Source organism: Notamacropus eugenii, chromosome 1, assembly GCF_028372415.1.
Source record: "Notamacropus eugenii isolate mMacEug1 chromosome 1, mMacEug1.pri_v2, whole genome shotgun sequence".
NCBI lineage: Eukaryota > Metazoa > Chordata > Mammalia > Diprotodontia > Macropodidae > Notamacropus > Notamacropus eugenii.
Window position 1 is genome coordinate 308245859 of NC_092872.1, and position 22698 is coordinate 308268556.

Sequence of the window (22698 nt, forward strand, 5' to 3'; positions counted from 1 at the left end):
TTTCTGTGTGTTATTCTCTTCTGCTCTCCTCAGCAACAAGGGAAGACCATACTCATAGAATTGCAGTTTTGTGATTTTTGTACATTTTCCCCTCAGGCAAATTGGACATCTCTTTTTCTATTCAATTTGTCTTTCTTTCTTTTATTTTAAATGCATCTTTATATGGTGAAAAAAATTGTAGTTGCATTGTTTGTAATGTTTTCCTGCTTCTTCTTACGTTACTGAATCAGTTCAATTAAGTTTTCCCAAGCTTTTCTGGATTCTCCATGTTTATCTTTTCTTATGTTGTACTAAAATTCCATCACATTAATATACCATAATTTGTTTAACTATTCCTCAATCAACAGGCACCTAATTTGCTTCCTGTTTTTTGCCACTTAAGCAGTTCTGCTTTGAATATTTTAGGGATAAATGGAACCCTTAGACATCCTCAGATCATAGACATTTCTATTTGTGCGTATGTATAGAAGAATATGTCAGAAGTTTATGGGAAGAATATTTTGTCGCTATTGTCCTTACCATGCAGTCAAAGAATTATCTTTGCTATGAGCTAATTTTGCCTACTTGTTAACTGTAAATTAGAAGGATACTGGTAGAGGCTTATATGCTATCAGTTTAGGAGTACCAGAAGATTACTTCTGGAACCCAAAGTAGCAGACATGAATTGGAGGAGTATCACTGAAGAGATGCTATAAAAACTACAAAGGAAACTAGCACAAATATATGAGAATAGAAGTCATTTCCCAATAATTAGGTAGTCAAAAAATATAAACAAGGGTTTCTCAAAAGAAGTTGTTGCTATTCAGTCATGTCTGCTTCTTTGTGACCCCGCTTGGGGTTTTCTCGGCAAGATACTGAAATGGTTTGCCATTTCCTTCTCCAACTCATTTTACAGATGAGGAAATGGAGGCCAACAGGATTAAGTGACTTGCCCTGGATCATATAGCTAGTAGGTGTCTGAGGCCATATTTGAACTCAGGAATATGAATCTTCCTTACTTCAGACAGGTGACTCTATCCACTGTCCAACTCAAAAGAATAAATGCAAGCTATTCATGCCCATAAAACAAATACAATTATTTAGTTTATCTTTTGTCATCTGGAAGTCTTTGTTTTAAAAAACAAAATCAAACTATATTGAACTTGGTTAGACAAATATGTAAGAATGTCACATCTACATGGGTAGACAACCATAATCAATGACAAAATTTTGATAGAGATAAAAAATACATTAAATTCTCCTATGCTTGAATGGCACAAAATTATTAAGACCTTAGGAAAGTTTCAAAACTTACTGTAACATCTAAACAGTCAGATCTTCATCTGTTTTAACAAGACCACATTATTATTTTAATACAGAGGTTTATGGTAAAAAAAAAATCCAAAACATTTCCTTCCCTGTGTTCATGTCTAATACTCCACTGAAGTCATACTTCTACTTTAATTGTTGCCATGGTAATAGAGGTTCATGAATACTAAGTTACAATTTCTTTACAAGCAGAAGTCAAAGAACCCCAACTGACAGGGAAATAGTTCTGTTGCAAGCCCAAATATTTCCATCACGAGAAAAATGACTTGCATATAATCCTCACTCTCTGAAAGCAATAATCCTAATAGAGACCTCAGTTTTGGTCTAGATTGCTAATCTGAAGTAATACTAAAATATTGTGAGTCTGTTTTATTTTACATCTTTTCTCTGGGAAGATTTCTAAAACAAATAAAATTTGAAGGTTTAAATGTGAGGCAGTCAATCCAACATTTAACCTTGTGTCTACGTAGTTCTAAGGTTGCATATATGGACTGATGAAGTGAATTCAAATTGATGACCTACAACTATCTATATGTTTGGATCAGAGATGCAAGCAAATCACTTTATCTCTCAGTGAGAATTTTGATTGAAATTTACAGACACAGACATTTGCCTCAATTCATTTTGTTCACGATGAAGTAGAACTTCAGACCAATGTAAATAACCAAATAAGGTCATTTAGGATTAAAAAAAATCAAATCATTCTAGAATCTAAATTAATTGAATTACCTATTGACATTGATCATGAACATAGACTTATGGCTGAAAGGAGCCTCACAGATCATCTATATTTATCCTTTTATTTTACAGCAAGGAAACTGACTCACAAATAACTGGTAGTAGAGTCACTTATGGAGCAGACCTGGAATTTGAATCTAGGTTCTTTTACTCAAAATCTATCTCTCTTTCCACTGTAGTATGCTGCCTCCAGGTAGTAACTTATTTTTCATTTTACTTTGTACCTTTCACAGTATATTTTCTATGTGGGGACTTTTAATTTGTCCATAACTTTTAGTCTTAAGAGAATTGCCCATTTCGCACAAGTGTAAAGTATGAAAAAAGGAATTTAACCCACATTCTTTTTATTCCAAATTCACTCTATCTACTTTGCTGTGGAGCCTGTGCTTTAAAAAAATTAGAAAGGAAAATGGAGCCTAATTATTTCACCTTTCCCATTAGAATTAAGAGAGAATTCATATATCACTGTCATTTTCAGGGGAAATAAAATTCCAAAATACTGACGCATTAAAGAGCTAATTGACCTGAACCACTTAATATAGGAATACCAGTGATGCAAAGCTTTCAATTAGTGAGTATAAGAGATAAAATAAAATCATTACTCATAGCACTATCTTTTAACAAGGCTACAAAAGAAGTGAATGCTTGGTGGGGCAAGGCAGAGAAAAGATCAACTAGACATAACTACTTCTAAACGAATGTTTCTCAAACTGAGGGAAGAAGGGCAGAATTCTTGAGGGTTTTTCAAGATCAGCTAAACCAGAATTGCAGGAATTCAAATATGGTTTTGGCGGTGGTAGCTGTGTACTCATATATGCAATATGAACCATTCTCTTTCCTTCATTAGGTCCATGCCCAGCTCTCATTTCCAGGCTTTACTTTCTTTTTAAAAATGTTTTATTTATTTTTTACTAAAATCATCAAGCCCATCATTTTTCATAGCACAATAGTATTCAATCAGAATCATATTTGTTTAGTCTTTCCCATCCTTGAAATGTCCACTTCTTTATCACTACAAAGAGAGCTGCTATAAACATTTTAGAACATACAGGTTCTTTTCCTTTTCCCCTAATCATCTTTGGAAATAGACCTAGTAGTAAAAACGCTGGGTGGGTATAGGTAATTTAAAAACTCTTTGGGCATAATTCCAGATTGCTCCTCAAAATGGATGGATCACTTCACAATTCCACCATGAATTAATGTCTCAATTTACCTTACCCAGGTTTTACTTTCTAATGCAATGCTAAAAAGATGACAATGATGAATCTCCAAGAAAATTTTGGAAGTGGTAGTAGTGATATATTTGGAAGTGATAGTAGTGATATCCATAAGACCATCTAATGCCTTGCAATTACAAGTTGAGTCTGGTGAAAGACTCATGTAATAAATCTGCCTTGAAAGTCTCACAATCAACCAGAGGTCTTAAATTCAATGGTGTCAAGCTCAAAATGAAATACAGCATTTCTGACTTCACGTTGACTTAGAAAATCACAGATTAACATTATCTGTGTTGTATTATGACATCTAGGTGGCACAATGGATAGAGCGCTGGGTCTAGAGTCAGAATTACCAGAGTTCAAATCTGGCCTCAACTTGCTAACTGTGCAAGTCCCTTAGCCCTGTTTGCCTCAGTTTAGTAGCATTTTACTGTAGTACTGCATTTTTATTAATTTTGTTAGACATTTTATAGGCCCCACAGCATCTCCATGGTGGTGAGCTTGACACTTATAGATGATAAATTTGGAGTTACATGTAAAAACCTAGATAATAATATTTAAGGAAAAAAAGTTTTCTGCCTGTAGGAATAGTTAGAGGTTGTTCAATTTACAGCAGGCTCCAATGGTTAATCGCATATTTCAAATCAAAAGAAGGCTGGCATGATTTTACAGAGTTCATGTGTTTTAGAGAAAATAGTTAAAAGACAATCATGTCAAAAAAGAAAAATATAACTTAGTAGAGAGAATTGGGGGGAGAAATAACAAAGCTATTCAAAACTTCCACCACTTGGAAGATGGTATACAATACTGGTATTACTCTAACTTTATAGATGAAGGAATTAAGGTTCTAAAGAGTCAATGCATATTGAAAAGTTAAGAGTACTGTATTATGTAAAATGACTAGCCCATGGTCATACAGCTTTTCCTTAAGTTGCATTCCTCTATATTATACAATGCATCCACACCTTACATAACACATAATGTAGTATGTGTGCATTACATATAACAGTTGTATATAATATATATAATTTATACAATGTGTTCCAAAAATCTTGGAGATATATATATGTACAAAATCTTGTGTGTATATATATATATATATATGTGTGTGTGTGTGTGTGTGTGTGTGTGTGTGTGTGTGTAGAGAGTTCATTTTCAGTTACAGTTCACTTTCTAGTAAGTTAACATGTACTACTGAAATCAGCCAAAAGATCATTTATTGGCTGCCTACTTTGTACGCAATACTGTTAGGGGTACGTAATAAAAATAAGTATGCTCTTACTCTTAAAAACCTTACAGCCCAGTTGGAAAGACAACGTTAATACATGGAACAGCAGTACATTGTAAACACTGAGCGCTAAACATTGTAGTACTAACTGAAAAACTGGCAGTTTAAAGGAAAGGGAGATCAATGAGATTTAATGGGAGCAACAGAAGTAGAGCTAATTCTGGAAGAATGTGTAGAATTTATAGAGGCAGAAAACAGAAAGAGTACTCCATGTACTGCTGAAATTTTAAAATATATAAACTGCTTTATATTCACTAAAACAGTCACATAAAACACTAGCAAGAAATACAAGTCAGAAGTACTTACCTGCTCATGGGCAACACATGTTCCACTGCTCTAGCTTCACACCAGGGGCCTTTTGGGGGTTCTGCGTATAAGAGTGATGACTGGCAGTGCAGTGTTAAGGGTGAGAGGTGTCCAGGAGTTGGCCACAATATATTGGGGCTGGTTGTCTGTCTGACAGCTCCACCTTCCGAGTCATTGGCATTGCTAGGAATGCTGTAGTTCATCACCGTGGGACTATAGAAGGCCATTGCTGAATACTCATGGCAGCCTTCAACATAAGATGAAGGAATATAAAGGGGACTGTGTTCCAGGGGCACAAGAGCTTGGCTGCAGTTGTAAGGAGCAGGAGAACTAAGGCCAGATGGTGAGCTTTTGATTTCGGCTTTGTTACATCCAATTTCTTGAATGGGGTGCAGCTGAGAAAACTCCTTGTGCGAAGATGCACAAAGAGACATTATGATGCCAAATGTCTCTTACTCAAATGCTTATCAGCAGGTATTTCAGCTAGAAAAACAAATACAGCATGATACATTAGGGCTATATTTCTAATTTTGGCATAATTGCTAAGGAGATGAGAAATAAGACCTTTGATGAAACATTAAAATAACTAGAATAATTTAATCTGGAGACAAGGCTGATCACTTACCATTTTAAGGATAAAAACAGCACAAGAGGAAATAGGTTCCAAATGACAATGAGTGTTGCTAGTCAGCAAACAAGAACACTTGCTGTATACATTAGACTCTAAGAATATATGTGTTTTTAAAAAAGCATTTCCTGCAAACTAAGATATTATTATCTACCTCAAGGAGGTAGACCCCAGCTCCATCCTTACTCTCTTTCTTTACTCCTGTTAGTTACAAACCCCAAAATCTGCAATAGTTTTAGAAAGATTTTTATCAGGTCATTTGGCAAAGAAGAGAGCCAGAAAAAGGTGTTCAGACAAGGGCATGATGACATTTGCCTGTCTGGTACCTCATAGGCAGTAGGTAGTTTTCAGAGGAGGGCAGTTTGAGATTTACATACATACATACATATATATGTATATATATATATATATATATATATATATATATATATATATATATATATATATATATATATATATCAGGCAACTAAGTGGTGTAGTGGATAGAGTGCTGGTCCTGGAGTCAGGAGGACCTGAGTTAAAATCCACCCTCAGTCACTTACTAGCCATGTGACCATTGGCAAGTCACTTACCCAGTGCCTCAAAAAAAAAGAAAGAAAGAAAGAATATAGATATAAATGGAGAACCCAATACACAGGCTTTGGGTGGAAACTAAAACACAAGACCTGAATCCAAAACAAGCAATGGGTGGAATCTAAACATCCCTTACAGTCACTGGGCTTCCCTGGAGCATTTCTGAGGTCAACCTGACCTCAGTAATAAGCTTTAGGATCAGACAATTTTCTAGCCACACAAAGCTAGGTTCAAACAATGTAATAATTCATACGGTTTTCAGAACAATACAATAAAATATTTTCCCACACTCCCTCAAACTATTGTCATGTAGCTCTCATTCCGTACACTGACAAACATACAGAAAGAATAGCCTCTTCTTGCTGCTTCCATTTCAGCACCCATCCCCTCCTTAAGACCCTGCAATCCAAATGTCTTCACTGTATCTACCCTGAAATAGCTCTCTCCAACATCACTCATTATCTGCAAGGTCACTGGTCTTTTCTCAGTCTTTACCCTCTTTGAATTTTCTGTGGCATTTGTTACTGCTGGGCTCTTCTACCTTGTTACCCTGGCTTCATGATAGTGCTCTTTCCTAATTTTTCTCTCTTCATATCCAAAAGTTAAGGGGTCCTCCAATGCTCTGTCCTATTCTTTCCAGTCATTCTCTTCCTTGTTGATCTCTTTTACTCCTAGGACTCTATTGCTTCTTATGCAGATGACTCTTAAATCTATTATCTCCACCCACTCCTCATTGTTCTACTTCGGAATTTTCAACTACTTCCTACACATTTCCATCTTTATAATATTTTGCCAATGTCACAAATTCAACATTTTTATATCTTAACTTCACATTAAAAAAAAACAGAAGCAAATTAAGACCCTATACCAACCTTCTATATTTCTTCTAATCATACTACTATGGTCACCTGGAATAAGAACCTCAGAATCATCTTGAATTCATCCTTCTCTAACACATGAAATCATTTGCAAGTCCTGTTGATTCTAACTCCAAGATATATTTCTAGAATCCATCCCCTCTAATGGACTACTGTAATAACCTAAATGGTGGGCCTGTTTTCACTCCATTCTTTCACATTGCTAGTGGAGAATTCTTCCTAGTGCACAGATATAATCCACTCAATCAAAATTCTTCAGTAGCTTCATAGCAGTTCTCCAGAACTGAACACAAGAAACATTAACAAGAATGACAAAGAACTAAAGATTTAACTTCTGGAAAGTATAGAGAATTAAGGGGAGCACATGACAGTTGTTTCTTGGTTATAGCCAACTATCCTACATGTGCTCAAAGTGAATGCTTCCCCTAGAAGAGAATGAAAAGGAGATATACTTAAGTAAGGAAATCTAGGAAACAAGGATTTCTTTAGTGGAGAGCAATTGGTAGAAGATCAATACTGGCAGAAAGACAAACGATTTTGTCACTAAAATATAGCAACTGGACATAAAGAAAATAAGTGAGCTAGGGAAACAGATTTGTAAGCCTGCAATGGAGGGCTGATATAGTAGTAAAGGAAATTACAATGTCCCAATAATATGCTGGAACGCTTTCTATAGATAGAAAGGTAGCATCACAACTAATAAATTGCTTGTCTTGTCTTGATAATCTCAGCCTTCAAAAGGTTGAGGAAGCATAGAGAGGGGGGAACCACTATTCTGGATGTGATTTTCATTAGCAAGGAGGAACTGATTGCTGATGAAAAATGATGTGAATTTAGTGGAGAAAATCAGAAATATTAAGACAAAGTAAAAAGGTTGAAAAAAGGGAAGAAAATATAAGGTATCAATTATCAAAAACAAATAACCTGTATAAAACAGGTCAATTATCGTTCATTTAAGAATCATTGGATATCCTGAAAATTATGACCAAGGAAAAGAAAACTGGATAACATTTCAAGAAAACACGAAAGAAAACTGCTTAGATCAATCCCGCCCCCCCCCCACACACACCTATACCAGCCCAAAAAAATGAAAGAAAGAAAGAAAAGAAATAGAAAAATTCAAATAATTATCAAAAAATCTTATGGAGAAACTAAAGTTAGTGACTTTTTCCCTCCCAGAACTAAAAATGTTCATAGTTGAGAGAAAAAGAGGCTCTATGCAAAGTTACAACCCACACAAAGTGTGTCCTGATATGGGCCAGAAATACATGTAGCCTATGAGGTTCTGGATCTAGAAGTGGTCAGAGAAAAGGGGACCCCCACCCAAGAAATCTCCAAAGTGGTTGGAAACCCAGCAGTGGTAAATTGAAGACACTGGGAGAAGCAGAAATCTGTGTGAGCATAGCAGCACTCAGATTAGCATAACCCCAAGGCTCTGAGTTGCCTAAATTCTCCTAAAATATCAGAAAGCCCCGAAGCCCCTGCAGTCTGAATCTAAACAATTCAGAGGGGCCTAAATCCTGGAGGCAGAGTTCAGCATAAGAACACAGGTGACTAAGGTTAAGACCAGAGACAACCATCCTCATCCAAAAGTACAGCAGAGGGCAGTAACTGATGCTGACCTTGGCACAGAGCCCCAATTCAGGTACTAAGGCTGGAGAAATAAGTAAATCAAAGAAAGCACCAACCACTCTAATTATTGTAGATCTAGTGATGCCCCCAAATCTAACCCCAAAAGAGGGAGTATTGTCATAACAACTGCAAGCAGAAACTTAGGGGAAAAATGGATTTTCTAGAGGGATGCATAGCTAGAAGCAAGGAAAGAAGAGATGTAAAAGATGAAGGTGAAATTCTAGAAGGAAAAAAATAGGAGAATGTATAAGTTAGACTAGAAAGCAGTAAATCACACTCAGGTATTGAACTCACTGAAACTTAGAATAGACCAAACACAACAACAATGAGATATAAAGAAATGTTAGAATAGAAGACACGGATTGAAAAAGAAAACTAGAAGAAAATGTAAAATATCTGATATCAAAAACAATTTACCTGGAAAACAAATTAAGAAGAGCTAATTTAAAAATCATTATACTCTTCAAAAATCATGATTATTTTTTAAAAATTTAGACAGAACATCCAAGAAATTATAAATGAAAACTTTATTTATTAGATCTCTTAGAACCAGAGATCAAAGTGGTTGGAAAGAATCCACCAATCACTTACCAAAAATAACCCCCAAAAGCCAGCCCAGCGGTGTCATAGCCAAAATTCAGAGCCTCCACAGCAAAGAGAAAATATCTATATCAAACATCTATAAAGAAGGAATTAAGTTCCAATGAACCACAGTCAGGATCACTTACAACCTGGAAACTTCTACTGTAAATAAGAGAAGATCTTGGAATACAATATTCTAAAACTCCCAAATGGGCTTGTAACAAAACAGCCATGAAAGTCAAGTATAATCCTATAAGTGAAAAAAAAATAGGTTTTTATTGGAATAGAGGACTTTGAAACATTTCTATTGAAAAGACTATTGCTAAGTAGGAGCTTTGAAATATAAACACAAGACACAAGAGAAATGAAGAAAGGTTAAGCCTATTTGAGCAGAAGATGGTATATGATGAGGTAGTGCTAACTTTCTAATGGTGGGGGGGGGGAGAAATATATCCCTTTAGAACTTCAGTTTCTTCAAACAGTATAGAGTAGAGGGTCCTTAACCTTTTCTGTGACATGGATTCCTTTGGCAATTTGAGGAAACCTATGATGCCTTTCTCAGAATAATATTTTTAAATGCATAAGATAAAATACATAGGATTGCAAAAGAAACAAGTTACACTGAAATACAATTATCAAAATATTTTTAAAAACAAAATACTTTATCAAAATATTTTAAAAACACCAAGTTAAGAAGCCCTATAATAAAGGGAATTAAAAACAGGTTCTATTCTACTAGTTTTTAAGAGAAAAATAAGAAGAGAAGGTAAAAAGAACATATTAGTGTAAAAAGGTGAAAGAAGGGGATGGAACTTGCTTGACATTTCTCAGAAGTGGGTCTGTGAGAAAACACACACACATGGCAAGAATGGATGAGAGAACCAGGCATCGGTTATCAAATGAACTTCATCTGAAGTAGATGAAGAAGTGTTTTGTGTGTGTGTGTGTGTGTGTGTGTGTGTGTGTGTGTGTGTGTGTTTACACAAGTATACACATAAACAAGTGTAGAAACACATAAAATTCAATAGAGAAGAAAGAAAGTACAGGGATGGATTAAGAGGGAAGTTAATATTAGAAAGTAAATATTTAAATATGAAAAAAATTTCCACACCTGAAGAAGAGATTAAGAGGGGTGAAAAAGCAAAAAACAAAAACAAGCAAACAAAAAACCCCTAGATTCTAATTGAGTGACTATATTGGGAAAAGACTGAACAAATTGTGGTATATGAGTATAATGGAATATTATTGCTTCATAAGAATTAATGAAAGAAATTATGGTAGAGAATCCTCGGTATTGTCAACTAATGCATAATGAAGTGACCAGAATGACAACAATTTACACAAAGAGAAGAACATTATAAAGAAAAATAACTTTGAAAAACTTAAAAACTTTGATCAAAGCAATGACCAACCATATTTGTATAGGACTATGAAGAAGCATGTTACCTATTCACCTAACGAGTGAAAGAATCAAAGGGCAGAAACAGACAATTTTGGACATAGCTATGGTAAATATTTTTTGATTGCTTTTCATTTTATTATAAGGATTTTTTTCCTCCTTTGTTTTTAATTGGAAATGATGAGGGAGGGATATAGAAGGGTTACCAACAATATTGGTGGGGGGGGGGGTGTGTGTGACGAATTATATAAACAATTTTTAAAATGTATAAAAAAGAATAGAAAGTTCAGACAAGATAGTTTTGAAAGTAATAAGTAATTTATTGTATACTTTTTTAAAAGGTATGAAATGGACACTCTCCATTTCAAATACAACTTTTTATTTGTGTTGTGCTATTTGTACAGAAATGTTCATTGGGGGGAAGGAATAATGTTTAAATCCAGAATAATGATATAAAATTTAAAATTTTAAAAAAAGAGAAATAAAGGGAGGAAATGCCCAGATCTATTTGTGAAAATAGAATCGACTGGTCACTTGCTTAAATAATCCTCAAATCCTCAAATAATCCTCAAATGCTGGAAATGTCATAGTCAAAATGCAGAATTCACAGGTCAAAGAAGAAATATTTCAAACAAGCAGAAAGAAAGCATTCAAATATCAAAAAATCATAGTCAGAATCATATAAAACTAAGCAGCAAATGCCTTAAAGTAGAGAAAATTTTGGAATTTCCTATTCTAGATGAGGAAAGATAAAGGCTTAAAATAAATAATAATTTACTCTCTAAAATTGAGTATACAGGGGGAAAGTGGACTTTTACAAAATTAAAGGATTTACATGAAATCCTTACCAGAAGACAGGGACTGAGTAGGAATTTTGAAATGCAGGAGACTATAGAAGTCTAGAAAAGAATACATTTTAGCAATTAAAAGGGACTAAATGATGAACTGCTTAAATTCTAGTAAGTGGGAAAGAGATACCTATCTCTATATAATCCTAATGTCTTTATGGATCACAGTGGGAATTAAATTTAAAAAAACAGGGGCTGGGTATGTTTTCTTATTTCTCTCTCTATTTCTCTTTCTGTCTCTGTCTCTGTCTCTCAAGAGAGGAGAGGTAAAAGAAATAGGCTAAGGAAGAAACTAGAAGGGGGAACTTACTATTTTGCATCATTGGAATATGTGAACATGAAGGAGGTAGGGAGCAGGAATCTCAAGATATATCTATCACAGCTAAATAAAGGAGAAACATGGTTTGGAGGAAAAGTACATGAACTCAACAAGGGAACAAAGAGGTCTAGGAAAAGGGGACATAAGGCTATAAAAGAGAGGGTAGAGCTGGGGAAGGAAGAATCACAAACAAAATAAACTTATACAGTGGGTCACAAAGAGTTTAAAAAGAAAGTATAAGAAGTGAAGCTGAGTTCTAGGACTGGTAAAGAATGGCAGAGCAAAGGAGTAGGAACAAGTCATTTCAATTATAGATTACTAATACTGATCATACTCCTTCTCTTTCTCCACCTCCTTTAAAAAGGAGAGGAGAGAGGAAAAAGTATAAGAGACTATGATGGAAGTTGCACATACAACTGACAATCATAACCAAGAATGGAATGAACCCATCTATTAAATGGTGGAGGGTTTCATAATGATTTAAAAACCAGACTGAAACTATGTTGTTTGCAAAGAACCTTAAAAAATCAAGATTTGCACCGAGTTAAAATGATAGGCTGAAGCAGAATTTATTATGCTTCAGACAAATTCCAGTAAAAAAGAAGGGTAGAAATTATGAACTTAGAGAAGAAATTACAATACAATTAAAAGTACAAGAGATAATGAAATAAAATTGATAGTACATAAATACATATACACACATAGTATGTATACACACACACACACTTACACATATATAAGAACCTCATGACATAGCAGCTAACTACTTAAAGTTAATAATTAAACAGAAATAGCAAAATTATGATAGTTGGGGGTCTCAGTCTACACTTTTTAGAATCAGGAAAGATAAACAAGGAAACATTTGAAAAGTTAGGTATGCTACATCTCTTAAGATTACTGAACAGGAATGGAAAGGCGTATACATATTAATCAGGAGTGTATGTCACGGTATTTCAGGTTTGTTGGATATCTCAAGATTTCTCAAGTTAACATACTTTGCCCTACCAAATCTGCTCAGTTTCCATATGGAAGTGATGCAACTTGCATCTGCCTATACCAGATGCTATATAAGTATTCTTTCTTTGCATTGGCTAAGCAGGTCTCTCTCCTCCCCTTTTTTAAACTAGTATCTCATCTTGTTCCAATATCAGATTTAAACCAACAGACTTGTCCAAGTCAGGTCAATCCCACTACATCAGAGGTTCAGTAAAAGAAAAAAATATCTTGGAATATTTTTGTTTTAAGGCTAAATATAGCTTGGCTTTTTCTCCCATTCCATTAGCTACTGTCCTATGCAATGAGAACTCATGTCTAACATATATTCTGGGCTCACCTTCCCCAGTCCCCATTCACACTAACAAGATGAGTTCCCAGAGCTACTAATCTTCTCAAGGTTCTAACGGGTTAGGTAATTTTTTTGTTTTCAGTACTATTGATCATGATCACCCACACCACTGTTCTTCTGCCATTGCTGGTCAATTAATACTCATTAGCCAGTCAAGCCTAATTCTTAGAAATTTTACAAAAGTGGTACAGTAGGAACACTGTATACAACAAGTGGCACACTTCCACAAGAACATACAGAATCTAGAGGAAAATGAACTCAAGTTTAAAGAGCACATGCAGAAAAGGGATAAATCCCAGGCTCTGGTTGATCAAAGTAATTTTCTCTCCTTTATTGAGTCCTAAGTTCCTCTTAGGTAGCTTTCTGCTTGGATTCTTATAGAGTCGTGAAGTTGCCTTTCCTCAATGCATCTAATTTGTCCGTGGTACCCAAGGTTGACATTGCCATTAGGTACTGCTGTTCCTGGGACCCTACCAGCACTTTCATAGTAAATTCAAAATCTGCTGATCTTTTGAAGTTCACAAAGTCATCCCACAAGCAATTCTTTTTCAAGGGCTTGGCTAAAACAGCTTCCATTGCTGGACTGGTCCAACCTTAGAATCCTAGGTTATAAATTGGTTTAATATTTTATCCAAATCTCACAGGATGTGACTGAGTCTCCTCAATCAATACCAATTAACTTTCTATGTGACATCATTTCATTTCATCCAATGGGTTCCACTCCTTTCAAATTGATTAAGAGTTTTTTATCAACTAGTTTAGTGCTTTTTGTTGATTGATGGATTCAGTTGAAACATTCTCACCTAATAAGGGTACCTGAAGTAAGCGGGATGGAGTTATTGATTCAATCAGCTACCATCACCACCACCATTAGTATGATATTTGCTCCCTCAGGAAATCTACTTCAGTACATTTGGTAAAAGTCACGGTTCCAAATCTTGGATGGCTCTCTAGTAAGTTGGAGAGGTTTGGTAGTATCCCTTTGATAATCTTCCTTGGTGCTTTGTACTAAACAGCCTCAGGAAAATCTATGTGGCACAGAGCATAATCAAATTTGGTAATTAACATTTTTCTATACTTCCAAATAGCATTATTTCCCAGTGGATTAATCATTATTTTCTTGTCTTGGTGCTTGCAAAAAGGTTTTTCCAAACCCAGAAACAATAAAGAAGAAAGGAAAAAAGGTGAAGACAATATCTGAACCCTAAAGATTTCTTCAGAGTATGTGGGGGTCTCCCCACAAAGATTAAGGATATGGGATCAACATCACCCCATAGAAGGAGCAATATCCTAACCCCTTCCTCCATGCAAGTTAGACTAGTTTTTCCTTAAAAGGCATTGAGACTATTCTCAAGATATGGTTGGTTCAGGGGACTAAAAGTTCAGGATCTTCTGCGACACCTGAGTATAAAAGAGCCACAAGGATCTCTAGAGGTTCTGATACTTGGCTAGTAGATTGTGATGGGCAACTCTGGCATTGCTCAGCTGAATAAATACAAGGTATCCTCAGTGTCTATCCTTGTTGAATACTTCCTCCTGCTATAGCCAAGTAAATCTTCTGTTAACTGTTGAATGACCTATGAATGAGTATCTCATGCTTCTCTGTTGAACCCATTCTAATAAGGGATTGGCCTGAAACTAGTCTAACCTGGAACACACTCCCTCACCCTTCAAGGGAGAAAAAAACCCTAAAATCTCTTGCATAAAAACTCTTCTATAATTTCCTAAGTATATAATTCCATGTAACAAGGATATCTGTACAAAATATCTATACAAAATTCCCCTTTACACATGGGGCATGCCAAGATTTCTCCAATGGTTGCTGTATGATAGAAAATCTTGCAAATCCAGGCAACTTTCTTCTGGATCCCAACGTAAAAGGACATCTGCAAATTTCCCCAGTGGATCTCTAACACTGTAAGAGCAACCCAGATAGAGTTTGTTTCCTTCATTAGGTGTACAACTTAAAGGAAACCATACTAAAAAAAGTCCTCAGACAAAGAGGTATGGCCCTCCCCAAAAGGAATTAAGAACTTAAGGTTGATTATTCAGGATTTCTAGACCATTTAGACAAACCTTATAGCATAAACCTGCATTGCATAACTAACTCAGGCAAACCTTCTGAGCTCATATCATGTCACAAACAAGGCAAGAATCCTAAGAGTATTTAAAAGTTTTTGTTTTGGAAGACATTTATGGTCTATAATAGTATGTTCTAGAAAACTACTAGGCACTAGTATTTTAGAGATAACAAAAATCTATTTAGTTTCTAATCTCAATATTCATACTAAATATACCAGTACAACAGATTTTGCTACATAAGTATTCATGCAAGGAAAAGGTATCATGAAGAACTTGTCTTATTTATAACAAAACACACTGGAAAAGTGTGCATTTCCAGACAAAAACAAGAGGAGGAAGGGAATTGTTTAATTTTTTTCCATCAGGGAGGAGCCAAGATGGCGGAGTAGAAAGACATACATATGCTAGCTCCGAAACCCACAGCCCATAAAATAAGAACTCCCAACAAATTCAGGAGCAGCAGAAGCCACAGAACAATGGAAGAGAGGAGATTTCTGTTCCAGAGAGACCTGAAAACCTGAAGCAAAAGGTCCGTCGCGCATTGGACCCAGAGCAGAGCCCAGCCCTGCCTTGGCCACACAGCACCAAGAGCAGCAGATCCAAGCAGGCTTCAGGGACAAAATCAGGTCCCTCCACCCGGAGGTGTCGAAGGTCGGTGAGAGGGTCTCTTTGGCTGGTCAAGAGGGGAGTGGGGTGTCCCCATAACTCAGGCCCCCTCGGGAAGCAGCAGCGGAGGCAGCAGCAGACAGGGGCTCCCAAAGCAGTTAGGAGCCCAGATACATTGTTAAAGGTCTCCACATAAACCCCCTGAGGGAACTGAACCCCGGGTGGCTGCCCTGCCCCCACCTGAGCACCTGAACTTAATCTCACACTGAATAGTAGCCCTGCCCCATATATCACCGCCTGAAAGAAATCCAAAAAGAGAAACTCCTAGGAACATTGTGGCCAAATTCCAGAGTTCCCTGGTCAAGGAGAAAATATTGCAAGCAGCTAGAAAGAAACAATTCAAGTGCTGTGGAAATACAATCAGGATAACACAAGATCTAGCAGCTTCTACATTAAGGGATCGAAAGGTGTGGAATATGATATTACAGAAGACAAAGGAACTAGGACTAAAACCAAGAATCACCTACCCAGCAAAACTGAGTATAATACTTCAGAGGAAAAAATGGTCTTTCAATGAAATCAAGGACTTTCAAGCATTCTTGATGAAAAGACAAGAGCTGAAAAGAAAATTTGACTTTCAAACACAAGAATGAAGAGAAGCATGAAAAGGTAAACAGCAAAGAGAAGTCATAAGGGACTTTACTAAAGTTGAACTGTTTACATTCCTACATGGAAAGACAATATTTGTAACTCTTGAAACTTTTCAGTATCTGGGTAGTTGGTGGGATTACATACACACACACACAGACAGAGAGCACAGAGTGTATGGAATAGGATGGGATCATATCTTTAAAAAAATGAAATTAAGCGGTGAGAGAGAAATACATTGGGAGGAGAAAGGGAGAAACGGAATGGGGCAAATTGTCTCTCATAAAAGAGGCAGGCAAAAGACTTTTTAGTGGAGGGGAAAAGAGGGGAGGTGAGAGAAAAACATGAAGTTTACTCTCATCACACTTGACTCAAGGAAGGAACAAAATACACACTCATTTTGGTATGAAATCCTATCTTACAATACAGGAAAGTGGGGGAGAAGGGGATAAGCAGGGTGGGGGGGATGATGGAAGGGAGGGCAATGGGAGGAGGGAGCAATCTGAAGTTAACACTCTTGGGGAGGGACAGGATCAAAAGAGAGAACAGAAGCAATGGGGGGCAGGATAGGATGGAGGGAAATAGAGTTAGTCTTAAACAACACAACTATTATGGAAGTCATTTGCAAAACTTCACAGACATGGCCTATATTGAATTGCTTGCCTTCCCAAAGGGAATGGATGGGGAGGGAGGGATGAAGAGAAGTTGGAACTCAAAGTTATAGGAACAACTGTCGAGTACTGTTCTTGCTACTAGGAAATAAGAAATACAGTAATGGGGTACAGAAAGTTAGCTGGCCCTACAGGAAAAAAGAGAAGATGGGGACAAGGGAAGGGAGGGATGATAGAAGAGAGGGCAGATTGGTGATAGGGGCAATCAGAATGCTCGGTGTTTTGGGGTGGGGGAGGGGACAAATGGGGAGAAAATTTGGAACCCAAAATTTTGTGAAAATGAATGTTAAAAGTTAAATAAATAAATTAAAAAAAATTTTTTTCCATAAGATCCCTCCAAACTCAATGAATCCAATAAATACAGTCTTAGTTGAGGAACTTCTTCAATGGGATCCCAAAAATTTAGAGTGTAGTATCTATCACAGATGAGGCCCACCTTGTAACACCAGTTGGCTTGCAGATGATACTGTATAGTTGTGACTGCCCTTTTCTCCCTACCCCCTTTCTTTCTGGTAATTTGATCAGCCATATGCTATTACAACAATTAGCTATTTTTGTTGTTGTTCAGTTGTGTCCAACTTCATAATCCCATTTGGAGTTTTCTTGGCAAAGATACTAGAGTGGTTTGCCATTTCTCTCTCAGGAAACTGAGGCAAACAGGGTTAAGTGCCTTGCCTAGGGTCACACAGTTAGTGGGGGTCTGAGGCCTGATTTAAACCCAGGAAGATACATTTCTCTGATTCTTGGGCTGGCACTCTATCCACTGCACCATCTAGCTGCCCCAGCTATATAGATAGATAGATAGATAGATAGATAGATAGATAGATAGATAGATAGATAGATAGATAGATAGATAGATATAGATATATATCTATATATAGGCATATATATAGATATGTATATGTATATATATAATATATACATATATATAGATATAGATATATTCAAAATATATAGCAATAAATTTCCATTTCAAGAAAGCCTATGTGATAAATACCACACATGTTGAGAGCTGTTCATCTCTTCTTTGCATCTTTGTAAGTTTTCTTTTGTTCTCTGCTGTGTACTTTTTACTTTGTTCTTTTTTCCCCCACCTTCCTCCTCACAACCCCTCAACCCAGAAGGCTACATTTAAGTGTGGATATATTTATATAGAGACATACATACATAAACATACACTTTCCCTAGTAATTCTACTCCTCATCTTTGTTTTTATGTTTTTGCATATCTCTTATTTCCTATCCCTCCTGACGCCTCTATTTTATTTCTGCCGGCTAACTTGTCCTACCTATTACTTAACCTACCCACCCCCCTCCCAAGGATCCCTACCTTATTCTCCCATTCCCATAAGTCTAAACACCCTTCTATATCTCCCTTTGATCTATTCCCTTATCCTCCCCTCTAGAGATTCCTCCCTTATCGTCTCCGCCCTCCCTACCCCCCTTAGTATTTTATTTCTTTCTGAATTTAGAAGATTTTTATACTCCTCTAGATAGATATGTATTATTTCCTCTTGAACTCATTCCTGATGAAAGTAGGTTTGAGAATTAACAGCTCTCCTCCCCCATTTAATTCCTTTGTGTCAGTTCTTCCTCTTGCTCCTCATTTGTATGCTTGGGGCAGCTAGGTGGTGCAGTGGATAGAGCACCAGTGCAGGAGTCAGGAGGGCCTGAGTTCAAATCTTATCTCAGATACTTGACATCCACTAACTGTGTGAAAGCTGATCTCATGGATATTATAGTCAAGAGAAAAATTTAAGAAAAAAACACACAAACTTTGTTGGCATTCCCAGTACTTTTGAAAGTGGACCCATAGTGCCTCATATTGTGAAGTCTTCTTGGGCAAGTCACTTGACCCCAGTTGCTTCATCCTGGGTTATTTCCAGTCATCCTGATGAATATCTGGTCACTGGATTCAGATGGCTCTGGAGGAGAAGTGAGGCTGGTGACCTGCACAGCCCTCCTTCACTCAAAACAAAGTCAAGTGCAAGTCATGTCATCATTTCTCTGATGGTATGGTCTTCTTCAGCAATGAAGAACGAACACACCATCTGTATAATTACTTTTTAAAACTGTTCCTAAATAGTTTTACTTTTTAAAGTCATATAATACTCAGGTCTACCCCAATCTTTTTTACAAACTACCTAATTACCAATAATAATCTTAGACATATGTTTTACATTTCACATACACAAAAGGTAAACAATTGGTCCTTATTGAGTCCCTTGTAATTAGTCCTTGGTATGTACCTTATCTTTTTCTTGACTCTTATACGTCAAATCTATCAAATTCAAGATTAAAAAAAAAAAGCAGTCCTGAAAATCTGACAATTTATTAAACATCCATTTTTTTTCCATTCAGGGTTATGTTTAGCTTTGCTGGGAAAGATATTTTTGGCCAGAACCCCAGTTCTTTTGCTCTTCAATAGGTAGTGTTCTAAGACCTGTCGTCTTGTAGTGTTGCCATTGCTAGATCTTGTGTGATTCTAATTGCAGCATCGCCATGTTTAAATTGCTTTCTTTTTTTTTGTTTCTTATAATATTGTATCTTTGAGCTGAGGGTTTTGGAATTTGACTATTAATATTCCTGTGGCTTTTTCTTGTAGGATCTCTTTCAGGTGGTGATCGGTGGATTTTTTCTATTTCTACTTTCCCTTCTTGTTCTAATACTTCAGCACAATTTTCTTTAATTATTTCTTGTATTATTGTATCAAGATTCTTTTTTTTGATCATAGCTTTCAGGTTCTGATTATTCCTGTGTTTACTCTTCTTGATCTGTTCTCCAGATCAGTTGTTTTTCTTACGAGATGTTTCACATTCTCTTCTATTTTTCCATTCTTTATGTTTGGTTATGTTGTTTCTTGGTCTCATAACTTCTCTGGCTTCCTCTTGCCCAATTTCGATTTTCAAAGAGTCATTTTCTTCCTTAAGATTCTGGATCTCCTTTTCTAATTGGTTGATATTCTCTTCATAATCTTGTTTTTCTTGTATTGTTCTTATTTTTTCCCCCTCAATCTCTCTCATTTGATTTTTAAAGTCTTTTTAAAGTTCTTCTATGAATTCTTTTGGGGCAGGTGATCATTTGACATTATTCTTTGGGCTAGAAGAGGGTTTCTTTGCTTCAATATCCTCCTCTGAAGATGAACCCTGGTCTTCTCTATTCTCATAGCAACTCTCTATAGTTGTATTCTTTCTCCTTTGCTTGTGTATTTTTTTTTTTTAATTTTTGGTGGCTTAGTTTTTGTAATTACCTCTAGTTCTGGGGTATTGGGGTTAGTGTCTCTGGCCTCAGGTCGTCCTTCAATTCTCCTCTCTGGGCTGGAATTGAAACTAAGATCTCCAGCCTCCTGTAAGTTCCCACAATCACCTGTGTCCCTGCCCCACTGCTTATGCACTCAGTGGGCATGTGCTGGTTCTTTCTCATCCTGGCCATGTCTCTGTAGTGCAGCTAGGTCTAACATTCCTTGTCAGTAGAGGTTCTCTTGATCAGAAACTCAACTCTCCTCATTGTCCCAGAGGTCAAAGTTCCTGTGGCAGGTCAGAGGCAGCCTCTCAACCCAGCTAATCCCAGGGCTTGCTGCTTCTTGTAAAGAGGGACCAAACCTTGTCCTGAGATTTTTCTTAAGATCTTCTCTGATTGTCCCAGGAGGATGACTATTCTACCCCTACTCTTATTTATTTTTACCTCCCTCCGTTTCCCCTCAGGTACTATTTTATCTCTTTTCTGGGAAAAAAAAATCTTAAGAGCTTGGAATTTTCTGATCTACTCTGCCATCTTCCCGAAATCCTCTCAGTGATAAAGATTTTTAACCAAACCAGAATAATGTAGTAGCAAAGAATCTAAATTATTAAAGGCTTTCCTTGTACTAGAAGAAATTCTTTTAAATAGAAAGTTTTCTGCAGATGAGAATTCACATATTACATAGTACTTTCAGTTTTTCAGAGGCCTTTCCACATGACTGTCCTTCAGTACAAGTAACAATACACAGAGCCGTGAAAAGCAGCATGTAAATTCATGAACCTGAAATGACACATCTCATTACCTAGTTGAAGAGTGAACACAAAATTTAAGATGTTATATTCATCTCTCTGGGGGACAGAATCAATCATATCACTCATTTTCACCTAGAGGTGAAGCTTTCGTTCTCAGCACAGCCATACAGAAATGACCCAACTGGCAGATATAGAGTTCTAAATGGAGAGTTCCATGATTAGAGTTAATAAACAAAAGCTGCTACACCTACTTGGTTGATAAAATAGTGTTTTTTAAACTCACACACCTTAGTATCAGATTTAGAGTCAGATGACTTGGGTTTGAATTCTATTCTGTTTCTTGCCATCTGTGTAATCTTGGAGAAGTTGTTTGACTTCTCTGGGACTCAGCTGCCTAATCTATAAAATGAAGGGGTTGGAGTAGATGGTCATAGAATCATTCTTTTAGAGCTAGAGCTCGTCTAATCTAACTCTTTCATTTTATAAATGAGGAAACTGAGGCCCAAAGAGATGAAGTAGCTTGTCCAGTCGTACAAATGGTAAGTGGTTGAAATAGGATTTGCTTCAATCCTTTGTTGGATTTGGTCTGGTTCTCTCACACCTAATCCAGCATACTTTCCCCTGGAACATGCTGCCCTCTGCATGTGTATTCTCCTATCTAGCACTGCCAAATAGGCATAAACTTGATGCTTATTTCTTTCCAGATTGCACTACAGACTTCTCCTATCACATCTTAGCTCTTCTGAAGACTCACTTGGGCCCTGGAATTCACACACAGAAGTACTATCCACTCCTGCAAGTACCACCCTTTCCCTCGGAGTGGTTTATCCCCAGAACTTCCATTTAAGGATGGCATCTGACTCAGCAACGTCTCATTACTCTCTAGGCTGCACTCTAGACTATCTCTACCATGCTCCCATGCTTTGGATCTTTGATTCCCCATACATCTTCTATATGTTGTCTTTCTCCACTTACATATAAGTTCCTTGAGAGCAGAGACTGTCTTTCCTCCTACTTGTATTTCTATTCCAAACATTTAGGATGGTGCCTGGTGCACAGTAAGCAGTGAGTAAATGCCTTTTGACTGACTGTTCAGAACCATGACTCCCCAAAGTATCACAAGATGACATGCTTTGCTGGTAAGTGGTTTGAAGTGTTTGGGGTGTACTCTACAACATATGGTATCCAACAGATAACAGATGACATGATGTTACCAACAAGTGAATAAATTTCCAGCCAACGTAATCACAAATGGCCCTTTGCTTCCTTTTGCAAGGACAAAATACAAGAGTGCAAGAAGATAAATGTAGGCAAGACACCAAGAACTTCTTGATAGTGAGCATCCTAAGATAGCAGAATAAGATGCCAAGGGAGAATTTTTGCCTGTGAAACTTCTGAAATTGGAAGAAACAGCATGAGTCCAGACTGAGAAGTATTCTTACTGAGAATTAAAGAGCTATATACTACCAGCTTAACCTCATCCTACCTGTGCTTCTGAAGAATGAAGGAGGGGTTTTTAATTCTTACATGTGGACTTCGTTAAATTTTAAAGTGTTAGGCACCAGAAAAGGAAGCTGAAAAATTCTCAACAAACTGGAATGATGGACAGAAGCTAAAAACAGGAAAGTTAATAGGTATA

The 22698-nt window shown here is 36.7% G+C and overlaps 1 protein-coding gene across 3 annotated transcripts in view; it reads right to left on the minus strand.

Moving 5' to 3' along the window:
* Positions 1 to 22698, minus strand: part of ESR2 (estrogen receptor 2) — a 104123-nt gene that overhangs the window by 68486 nt on the left and 12939 nt on the right. For all 3 annotated transcript variants that reach the window (XM_072629437.1, XM_072629438.1, XM_072629439.1), the window contains one exon: positions 4858 to 5340. In XM_072629437.1, coding sequence (XP_072485538.1) covers positions 4858 to 5291 — 434 coding nt within the window. In that variant the 5' untranslated portion in view covers positions 5292 to 5340. The remainder of the gene's footprint in view (positions 1 to 4857; positions 5341 to 22698) is intronic.